The sequence below is a fragment of the Muntiacus reevesi genome, chromosome 14 (genome assembly GCF_963930625.1).
Source record: "Muntiacus reevesi chromosome 14, mMunRee1.1, whole genome shotgun sequence".
Classification (NCBI taxonomy): Eukaryota; Metazoa; Chordata; class Mammalia; order Artiodactyla; family Cervidae; genus Muntiacus; species Muntiacus reevesi.
Window position 1 is genome coordinate 58,067,079 of NC_089262.1, and position 11,685 is coordinate 58,078,763.

General features: G+C 38.3%; 1 protein-coding gene across 3 annotated transcripts in view; it reads left to right on the forward strand.

Annotated features, from left to right (window-relative positions):
* Positions 1–11,367, forward strand: part of OCLN (occludin) — a 50,138-nt gene extending 38,771 nt beyond the window's left edge. For all 3 annotated transcript variants that reach the window (XM_065905490.1, XM_065905491.1, XM_065905492.1), the window contains exons 6-9: positions 2,644–2,859; positions 4,501–4,672; positions 7,083–7,124; positions 8,571–11,367. In XM_065905490.1, the coding sequence (XP_065761562.1) occupies positions 2,644–2,859; positions 4,501–4,672; positions 7,083–7,124; positions 8,571–8,672 (532 nt within the window). In that variant the 3' untranslated portion in view covers positions 8,673–11,367. The remainder of the gene's footprint in view (positions 1–2,643; positions 2,860–4,500; positions 4,673–7,082; positions 7,125–8,570) is intronic.
* The last annotated feature ends 318 nt before the right edge of the window (positions 11,368–11,685 follow it).

The window sequence follows — 11,685 nt, forward strand, 5'->3', positions numbered from 1 at the left end:
GGGAAAGAGTGAGGGTAGGAGAAGGGATCGACAGAGGATGAGATGGTTGGATGGCATCACCGACTCAATGGACATGAGTTTGGGTAGACTCCGGGAGTTGCTGATGGACACGAGGCCTGGCGTGCTGCAGTTCATGGGGTCGCAAAAAGTCAAACACAACTGAGTGACTGAACTGAACTGAGGATAATCTCTTAGGACATTTATGCAAGTTGTAGGAATTCGATGGTTCCCATGAGGCCCAGAGATGGTGCCAACTTGAGGCATAGCATGATTCAGGGACTCAAAAAATGTCAGGGCTCGTGTTGCTTTACTAGTTTTATTCTCAGTACAACTTCTTTTTTAGCAGGCTGGCCATGCACATCCCCAGGCTGCCCTGATCTTACGCCACTGGATTCAGAGTGAAATTTCCTTTCCCAAAACTGACACATCAAATCCTAGTGAAAACATTCTGATTGGCCCTTTTTGGGTCCAGGAAGATGGAGTTGTCTGGTTGACAAGGCTTGGCTAGTACCCTCAATGATACATGGTGGTTTTAAAATACCATATATATTGTGGACATCATTCCTACAGTCATGGCAATGATGCGGTCAAGCATTTTGTTTCTCTCTCTCCCGGATACTGGGTGTCCTCAGAAAAGAAGATTCTTGTGTATGTCTTTTCAATTTAGTAATTAGCTTGAACCTCTACCATATACTGGGCCAGGTACTCCTGGGAATATGGAGTTCGTGTTCCCATGGAGGTTGCAGTCTTAACGTGAGTGGAAAAAAGTGCACGATAACTACACTCTCGGGGTGAGATAGAGCAGGAAAGGCATGTGTGTGTGTGAGAGAGAGAATAAAACAAGTGTAAAAAAGAAGGAAGTAAAAAACTACAAAAGAGCAGATTTCCACACCAAGGGGACTGAGTCAGATACTAAGGAAAGTATACGGGCGTTTGTTTCCGGGTTGTGCAGATTTTTGACCTAATTGGACTTGTGTCTAAAAGTGGGTTTGTAGATGACTAAGTGTGCACCCATTCCCTAACTCTTAAATTTATATATACTACTTTTCTTGCCAGGCATTTTATGCTCTGTCAAGTTACTGTTTAGTGTTTGAAAGGGTGTAGGAAGAGTGGAGATGGAAGACTTCTAAGATGAAGATTTACAGTATCAATATCTAATATAAAATTATGGGAGGAGACCTGCCTTACAATTTTTTCTTTTTTTCCAATTTCTTTCGCCCTTTAGTGTCCCCCCACCCCCACTATCTCCCAACCCCTCAGACAAACCCACTGCATTCTAAAGGTTTTGTTTGCAACCTCAAAGCTAGAAGCATAGTAGCTGGCAGAGTGTCTAGGAACTCGTTAATCATTCACTCACAGAGAAAGTCACATTTTCCTTCCTTTAGAGGTAGTGTTAACAGAGCACTTAAAGCCATGTTAACCTTGGTAGAATTTAGAAAGAAAAACTCAATACCACGACCACCTCCAATTACCCCTTGACCCCCACCAAAGCTTTAGGCATCTACAGGAAATTAGTAAGTGAAGTCTTAAGACTTTGGCAACAGAACCAAGCAGTTTTGGATCACCTAGAAAACAGTCCACCTTGTGGATAAAACTCAAGATGACAGTTTCTGTAAGTTGACAGCAACAACAAAGAAAATCCTTCTTTTAACTAGTTGACTTGAATAGCAAGGCTGATGTTCGAAAGTCTCAGGTTCCTTGTTTCTCCTCTTGCCCTTCTCCAGCTCTGCTGCAGGGGAAAGTGCAGCTTTGCATTTCTGTGACTCAGAAGTGGTCGAGAGTTGCCACAGCTCTTGGTCTTTTATTCCATGTTAGGCTTTGTTTTTTGTACTTGTGGCAGAAATAGTTTATGCGATTAAAAATCTGATGCAATATTAAATAATTGGCATTAGAAAAAAAAGTGTAATGGTAACTCTTCCATTTCAATCATTCTTCAAGGCTTCAGTGCAAGCCTTCAAGGCTTAAATTGCTTAACAGTGCAATTTAAAGAGGTCTTGGCTGAGCCTCTTTGCTGTCCACTGGAAACTATCACATTGTTAATCAGCTATTTTCCAGTATGAAATAAAAAGTTAAAAAAAATAGGCGTTAATAAGTCCTTTCATTTATTACAATATAAAATGCTTTTTAGGTTCTTTGTTTGCTTTTAGTTTTTTTTAGTTTAAATTTTCAATTTGTTTCATTTTTCATCATTGCATCTTGAAAAGAGAAGTGATATAAAGGAGTCTAAAATTAGTATTACGGAGAGCTTATCTCTGGGAGTTGGGCCTCAAGGGGGATACGGATGTGCATCCCTCTCTGCACTCAGCATTCCATGGAACTGGAAGAACCTGTAGAAAAGAGACTCGACTGTTACCTTCCTAACAGCCTTTTGTGGAGCATGTCCTGGGCACAGGTCAGGTCAACGCCTCTTCCAGATCTGTGGGAATTTCCTAAAGTGAAATCTTACATCTGTTTTACACAGAAGGTTGACTAACAGCTCCCCTTATGTGGGAGCCTTACAGGGGCTCGTGGGGATTAGAGGAGCCGCGCTAAGCTGGGGCTGGGCTGGGCGCTGGGCGGGCAAGGCTCGAGCGCGGGTCTGTGGTCGCGGTGCTCTGACAGAGGGCGGAAGCGCTCACGGACGGATGATCCCTGTTTCCGTAGGGTGCCGGAAGTGGCTCAGGAGCTGCCATTGACTTCACCTGTGGAGGACTTCCGGCAGCCTTACTACGGCAGCAGTGGTAACTTGGAGACGCTTTCAAAAAGGGCTCCCGTGAAGGGCAGAGCAGGGAAGTCAAGGCGGGCAGAGCAAGACCACTATGAAACGGACTACACGACGGGAGGCGAGTCCTGCGATGAGCTGGAGGACGACTGGGTCAGGTACCCGAGCATCTCTCGCTGGAACCCCCTGCACGATCCCATGGTTTTGGTGGTGGTGCCTCCTTGCCTAGGGTGGATGGTGTAACCTCATTTTTTGCCAACCAGGGCTGGAGACAGGTTTTTGTTACATTTTTTCCCCTTTAGTACCCTTTTGTAGTAAAGATTGACCTGGAGGGAATATGTTTATCTTTAAAACACTTGGCATGCTCCCCCGCAAAATGACAAACTTGGCCAGTGTTGTATACTTTTATTAACAGCCATCCAAGAAAGGTTTGTCTAAGTAAAATACACATATAGGGGAGCTTTGTTTTATTAATTAGAAAATTCCAGAGCAATGTTATGGCTCTTTCTTTTGACGTTTACTTTTAAGTTAAGCTTTCATGATGAGACCAGAGATTCTTTTAGAAGTTTAATCCAAGGGACTTTGGCAAACAGATTTGTAAACAATTGAGTTAACAATTTAGTGTTGTGGTTAAGTTACTTTTTGTGTCAGTGGTTTGGTAATAATCCAGCATTGATCGCCAGTTGTACTTGGGTATGACCTATAGCCTTTTGGCCCAAGTATTCTGAAGACTGGGACACAAATCAGAAATGTTTGCTTTGTGAATTGTGGTGAATCAAAACATTGCTTCTCAAGCTGTTAGGAGGGATGGGTAGGGCAAATAGAGCTAGAAATCCCTTACTTACTGGTGGCTCTCATATTTCATCCTACCTTGCCCCTCCAGAGTTTTGGTCTCATTTAGCCACCTGTCTATAAAATGTTTGCCTATCTTGTATCGTGCAAGATTTAAATGCAAACTTTCAGAAATTCTGAATACTTGTTTCCCTTCTGAGCAAATCATTTAATTTCTCCCCTCTTTAAAATGAAGATACTTAGACTGTCTTAGATAGAACATTTAAAATTCCATATTGCTATGAAGCTCCTTAGTCTTGTGGAACAACTCGGAATATTTCCTCAGTAGATTATGGGTGGTTAACAGCATCACCATCATATGTAAGGAATAGCCAGCATATTGAAAGATACAAGTGATAAGAATTTCAGGATTTTTTTCATAGTTTAACACATTGCCAGATTATTGTTACAGTGAGCATGCATTTTCACACATGTACCTTTTAATGTCTGCTTTTACAATTAAAACGATTTCCGTTAAGGAAAAACAAGACCTGTCCTCCCATTTTCCCACCAAAAAAATGCTCATAACCATCTGAAACCTACAGATGGTAGCAGAAAACAGCCACCTGCCCGTCAGCTGCTCTGCCACTGAAGTGATGAAAATATCCTTTGTGTTCCTAATTCCAGTTTTAACTTTAAATGTAAGTGTCTGTTCTCTTGTGGTGGTGTGTACTCAGAACAAATGAGTTCCTAAGACCACCCTGAAATTTCATAAATGATTTTCAACACTTATTTCTAAAAATCAATAAGCAGAGTTTAAAAAAAAACAACACATGAGCATCAGTGTAAGAAGCATAATCATTCTTAAAAGAACTTCTTTGTATCCCACCTTTCTCTACCCATAAGCAATAACAACAAAAAGAAAACCAAGAGAATGTTATCCTCCACATGCCACCAGCTTTATTATCTTTGTGGAACTTAAGTCTGCTAAGAATATATAAGAAATCATTTTCTCTCTGAATTTTTAGGGAATATCCACCTATCACTTCAGATCAACAAAGACAACTCTACAAGAGAAGTTTTGACACTGGCTTGCAGGAATACAAGAGCCTACAAGCAGAACTTGATGAGGTCAATAAAGAACTCTCTCGTCTGGATAAAGAACTGGATGACTATAGAGAAGAAAGTGAAGAGTACATGGTAAATTCAAACCTGATAATTAGATATTACACAGAATTTTATTCTAGTCCATGGAGCTACATTATCCTTTATACTAGTATCGATACAGATTTTGCTAGTAATTACCAAACTAATTTCATTGAATAGTAATTGAAATCAAGTCTTCAAGTCTTTTTGAAATGGAAGAGTGTACTAATGTAGTTAAGATTTATAAAAAAATAATCTGTACATATATCCCTTCCTGTTTAAAAGAAAATAGCTATCTTACTTTTTCTATTTATAAACAGAAAAGAGTTTAGTCTTTCTGTAAAGAAAGAGTTCACTCTTTCTGTAAAAAAAAAATTTCAAATAATACAGAATGGTATACAGAAAAATAGATTGCCTTAAATTTTTTCAACCAAAATATTAGTTGTTAAAATGTCCCCTCCATACAGAAGTGTACCTAGAAGTTATCTTTGATAAAGAATCATAAGTTTTACTTGTATCCTTCCTGCTTTTCTTTTTTTTTTTTTTTTTCACTCAGCAGTAGTTTGTGGCTCGTCTTTATGTTTCCCTTTGATCACCTGTCTGGGGTAGTGTTTGTTCATGTAAGGTTACCCTACTTCTTAAGCCTCCGCTCTGTGTTATCCTCTTTGGAAGGAAGTCACTCTGCATAGATCACACTTAAGAAGTCAGGGAATTATGCTCCATCTCTTTAAAGGCAGTATACCTACACAAGTTATTTGGAATTTGTCTGCACAGGAAATTTGTCACTTACATTTATTTAATCATTTATATCAGTGTAGACGCGGGGATATCTGTTCTGAACTTTAGCTTACAATCCAGCATTGCTTAATTTTGTTGCTCGAGTTACTTTAGCGAGGACCACTGGGAACTCTTTCAGTCGCCTCTGGTGTTTCTTTGACCTACTCTCATCGTTGTGAAGGTTTCTCTTTTTAAATATTTTCTGACATTGCTTATATTCTGCTGTTTTATTCAACAGCAGTTTATGATTATCAACAGCAGTTTATGGAACACAATGGAAATCTGAAAAGCATTAATGTGCTTAATTTTTTTAAATTAGTCTTTATCGATAATAAAGATGTACTTGCTGAGAAAATATTTTTATGTGTTAAAAAATAACTTTGTTATTTTCAATTTCGTGATTGCACCATAATGTACTTAATAGTCATTCTCTATGAATAGACTTTTAGGTATGTCTCCCTCCCCATTCCCCCCACCTGCCCCTGCTCGTGAACCTACACTGGTGAGCCTCTTCAGCCTTGTGCACTTAGCTGCTTATCTGCTGGGACGAATTCCAGTATGTGGAATTGCTGAGTGAGAGGTTATGTACCTGTAAACTTTTGTTGCAAAACTACCCTCCAGCAAGATTGTATCAACTGTATTCCCCCCTAGTAGTGCTCTAGAGGGTTCTGTGACTCATATCTCACTAACATTTTATGCCTGAAAAATGACTGCCTTGTGTCTTAGATACCAGTATTTAAACTTTTCTTTTTAAATCACATCATGTACTTATTGGAACTTCATAGTCCTTTTATGAAATACTTTTTGCCGTTTTTAATTGTGGTGATCTGCTTTCTGGTTTTGAAGTATTTGCTTTTTATGTAGTTCATTTATTGCTTTCTTTTATGTCTTATCTATGGTACTGTAAACCTTCCTCAATCCACTTAATGCTTATTCACTGTTATGTGTGCTTGATGTAGAACTGCTGAGGTTAGAAAGGTAAATCATGTTTCTACCCTCAAAGAGCTCATGTTAAAAAAAGAGAAACTGACACCTAACAAGTTAAACAGTGGTACTAATGTCATATTTACAGTATGTATAGACATTACTGTAACTAAGTGCTCCAAGAAGGAATAAAGTCTGCTGAAAGCCTGGAGAGTTGAGGGTAGGCTTCACTGAGAGGTAACTCTGGCAGATTCTCCATACAGCAGGGGAGGTACATGAGAACCTCATGAGTACAGCTATAAGGGGAACACAATGGAAATCTGAAAGCATTAATGTGCTTAATTTTCTTTTAAGGAATTACAAGTGAGGGGCACTGGAATGATAGGAGACTAGATCAGTAGAGAATTTAACGGGGTGCTTATATCAATTTTATTATGGTAATGGGATCAGAGCTGTGCTTTATGGGGTCCACGTGGTACCTGGACTGGCATGGGGAGAGATGAGAGTCACACAACAGGGAGTTACCTGCTGGTGTGAATGCAATGTGAGAAGCATCTTAATGTCATAAATTTCCCGTAACTGGATTCCTTCAGGCCCTCCCACTGACCATAAGGGTTTTGAGAACTTTTAAGACTTCTTTATTTTAACTCCTTATATTCTTGTCATAAGCTGATAGTTTTTGCTCCAAAGTATAACATCGGGAGTGTTACTTTTGAAAGAGAAAATGCCCCACTAAACACATTCCTTTGTTTCTTATTAATAGGCTGCTGCTGACGAGTACAATAGACTGAAACAAGTTAAGGCAGTAAGTATCCTAGATTGTAAGATTCTTTTAGGAAGACCTTTTCTAGTATGTGTCTTTCATTTAACCTTTAGAATGACTCTGGATACCTTTAGAGAACTTTAGATACTCTGATACCTTGTCACACATACGACAATCGTAGACTAAAGGCCCTATAATTGCAAGATGAAAACTATAAGAAGTTGGAACTTAAAAAAATAAAACAAACAAGTAAAAAAGGAAGTTGGAACTTGAATTTCAGTTTGCAGCTACAAGCAACACTGATTGAAAAAAATTTTTTTTTAGGTTGAAGTGTACATACATAAAAGTACACAGATCATAAGTATACAGCTTGGCAAACCTTCACAAAGCAGCCACACACCTTTGTACTGGCACCCCCTTGAAATACATTTCCTGGTACCCTCTGGATGCTCATCCAATTTACACTTACCTCAGAGGGAACCACCATCCTAATTTATAACATCATGGATTAGTATTGCCTATTTTGAACTTTGCATAAATGGAATCATAGAGTGTGTAACTTGTGTGTGATTTTTAAAAGTATCTATGCACATGGGCACACATTTGCTAGGTATATATATAGGCATGAAATTGGAGGATCATTGAGCAATGGGGATCCAGCCTTGTCAGCAGTGTCCCTGGTTTGTACCAGTTTATAGATTCCTGTTGCTCTATATTCTTGTCAACACTTGGCATCATCAGTCTTTTTTTTTTTTTTGATCACACTACACGGCCTGTGGGATCTTAGTTCCCCAACCAGGGGTTGAACCTGGGTCCTCAGCAGTAAAAGCGCAGAGTCCTAACCTCTAGACGACTAGGGAATTCCTAGAAATTCATGAATTTAAATTTAATACTTCAGGGACTTCCCTGGTGGTCCAGTGGCCAAGTTTCTGAGCTTACAATGCAGGGGGCCCAGGTTCAATCCCTAGTCAGGGAACTAGATCCCACATGCCACAACTAAGAGTTCACTTGCCTCAACTAAAACTTGCACATGCCACAACTGAGACCTGATGCAGCTAGATAATGTTTTTTTAATTCAAGAGTTAAAAGTGTATATAGTAACATTTCCTGTCTCATTTCCCGTTTATCCAGCTTCCTTATTCTAAATCAATCCATATAACCAGTCTCTTGCTTTACTGATTTTTTTTTCCAAAATCATGTGTTAGCCAAAAAGGCCAATACATTTTCTTGATGACTTTCCAAATCATTAGAAATGAGTGTATCCTTTGTAAAACTCGTGTTAGAAGATATGATTGAGCAGAGAGAATCAGCTGCTCATGTGGTTAGAGATGCTGCCAGATGCCTTGTTCATTTAACACTCCTTGCAATTTTGTATGACTAATATTCCCTTTTTGTTGTTGTTGTTCACCATGCCTTCCCAGCTGCTAATACATAACTCATTTTTATTGTATTAAACTTACTCGATTCTTTTCCCCCCCTTTTTTTTAGTCAGCAGATTACAAAAGTAAGAGGAATTACTGTAAACAGTTGAAGAGCAAATTGTCACACATTAAGAAGATGGTCGGAGATTATGATCGACGGAAAACATAGACAGCAGACGCCACATTGTTGGAGAGGTTAAGAAGTATCTGACTGACATCTCTGCAATGTTGTCAGGAGTCAAAATGACTTTGGGCTCTAACCCGGGAGGCCAAATCTCTGTGATCATTACAGAGTTTTGGTAGCTTTAATATCATCAGTATTGAAGCAGTTTATAAATAGCTTTTGATAATCAACTGGGCTGAACACTCCAACTAAGGATTTTACGCTTCAAACATTGGTTCTTGTGTTAAGAACTGCTATTTGAGGTTTTTAAACTTTTCAGGAAGGTCCTGGAGTGGACTGTGCTGTGAACTTTCACATCCTGGGCAATCAGGTCTTAATACCTAAGTGTGTGCTCACTGGGTCTTGTAGGGGGTAGTTTAATCCTCCCTGAATTCTCCCTTCAGGTAACTGTTACTTACAAACAAATAATCATTCATTTTCAGATAAGGAGATGGGCCCTTGCAATAAAATCTGAAGTGAAACTGCTTGTTGGCTAGCTTGCAGTTTTGGTTAAGTCTATTTTATGACTCTGTTGATAAAGTCCCCAACCTTTTCCTGTTTTAGCTACTATGAATACGGAATTCTACCAACCTCTCTATTGATTTTTTTTCCCCTGTGTATAAATGCTTAAGAACTTTTTATTTCATGTTATCCTGGTAATAAAGATCATGTAAATGTAACAACTGTATGAAATTTGAAGATTATTCAATTTTTATTTTTTATGTTTACTTTTGGAAAATCAAAGTTTAAACCTACTGGTTAGAATTTTGTTGTGTATTTTTAAATGCTTTTTATCTTTTATGGTTTACATACTTTTTTAAAGCCAACTAGGTGTTTCCTTTTTATCAAAGCATCCAATTACATTTATAATTCAATTCTGACTCGAACTGTATCTTTTGGGAATGTTCAAGTTTGTACATATTTTATAATTATTAAACCTGGTGTTTTCTTTCCATAATATACCTTTTTGACATCATTAGTGCTGTTAATATTAAGTTGTGGAAAATTATACTCGGAAGTTGTATCTGTTGTTGTTTTAAATTATTTTGGGTGCTGTGCTGGTTGGTAGTATCCTAAATCCTTTGGCAAACAGAAGGCTGACTTGTCTGGAAGTGGAATCCAATATCATAAAGCACCAAATTATTTCAAATGGTGCCCTTTAATTCTCAGCATTTTTTTAAATTAAGAATTTTCCTGGTAAAGTAAAATTAGCTGATAATACTGGATATATAGCTAACCAAATTGACTGTGATTATCCCCTCAGTTTAGAACTCTCATTTAAATATATTGTTTTTAATATATTAGTCTGAATCATTTTCCAAAGATAAACTTTTAAAGTTTCCATTGTAACACTGACTCAGTTCTTCAAGTTGAAAAAATTCTTAATTTTCTGTGTATTGCACATGCTTACTACGGAAGGTAATAATTTGTTTTTCATGCCTTTTGGAGTCATGCCAAATAGTAAGGACTCTCTTGAGCAACGTAATAGATTTTTTGTGTGTGTGTTAAAATTTAAACTCTTTATTCTAGGAAGTCAGCATATTTAGTTTATGAAGGCACGTTTAGCCAGTGTTGTGGTGAAACAAAACTATTCAGCTGAATGCAGAAAAATCAAGTAGCATGAGTTTGTGTTATAAAATTGTGCCATAAAATTGGACTTTGAAAGTTTAAAAAATCGTTTTTCAAATATGGTACTTACACTGTTGACCACTGCAGGAGTCAGGATCAGGATGGAGGGGAGTGTTGGCTTTCCCCACCAAGGGTAGAACCTGTGCCCCCTGCAGTGGAAGTGCGTAGTCCTAACCAGTGGTGGTGGTGGTGGTTTAGTTGTTAAGTCGTGTCCAAGTCTTTTCGACTCTGTGGACTGTAGCCTGCCAGGTTCCTCAGTCCATGGGATTTCCCAGGCAAGAATATGGAAGTGGGTTGCCATGCCCTTCTCCAGGGCATCTTCCCGATCCAGGGATTGAACCCAGGTTTCCTGCATTGCAGGTGGATTCTTTACCAACTGAGCCTCCAGGGAAGCTCTCCTAACCACAGGACTGTCAGGGAATTCCCCTGGGGGGTTGGCATTATCCAGTGGAATATAATTTTGAAAAACTACTCAGGCAGTTTTCTAGTCTGAAAGATGGAGGTTTAGATTAGAGTTCAGAGATCTCTTCCATCTCTGATCTTCTGTGGTTATGTTTGCATTCTGCTTTCTGCTATAAACCACTGTTCCAAAGATTTTGTTGAAAAAACACATGGTTTATCTGATGAGAATTCACACTCTCATTGGTGATTCCCTTACATGTGTGATTCTGGACTACAAGTAGATAAGATCAATGTTTTAATTTCTTTTTATTTTGAAAAATCTAAAGAAACCCAGAAAACTATGAACATTTAAACCCACCACCCAGAAATAACAAGTGTTAATATTTTGTCATATGTGCTTTGTATTTTTTGAATAAAACTATAAGTATTTGTAGTAACAGTTGCATAGTATACACATATATGGAATCTAATTTAATCTTTATGATAGCCTTCTGACATAACCATTTCTCATTCTCATTTTACAGATAAGGAAACTAATGATTTGGTAGGTTAATTGGTCCATTGTCTCATTAGCAAGTGACTAAACTAGGATTGGGACGATCTGTTGGAATATTACCTTCTATATTCCCATTCTAGGTTGACTTTGTTAATAAATCAGTGGGTTGGATAAGTTTGGATTGTTTTGTCTGTTGTTATTAACCCTGTTATAAATTTGAGTGCATTTTATACTTGACCCTTGAACAACTTGGGTTTGAACTGCGTGGGTCCATTTATGTGTGGATTTTTTTTTTCATTGAACACATACTATATGATCCAAGAATGCAGAGGGCCAACTGTAAGGTTATATGTGGATTTTTGACTGCTTGAAGGATCAGCACCCCCAGCTCCCTCGTTGTTCAACAGTTATCTGTACTTTTAATTAGCATAAGGTGCTTCGTGTAGAAGATCTGCAGTATCTGTGAATGTCTGAATGGATATGCCTGTGTAA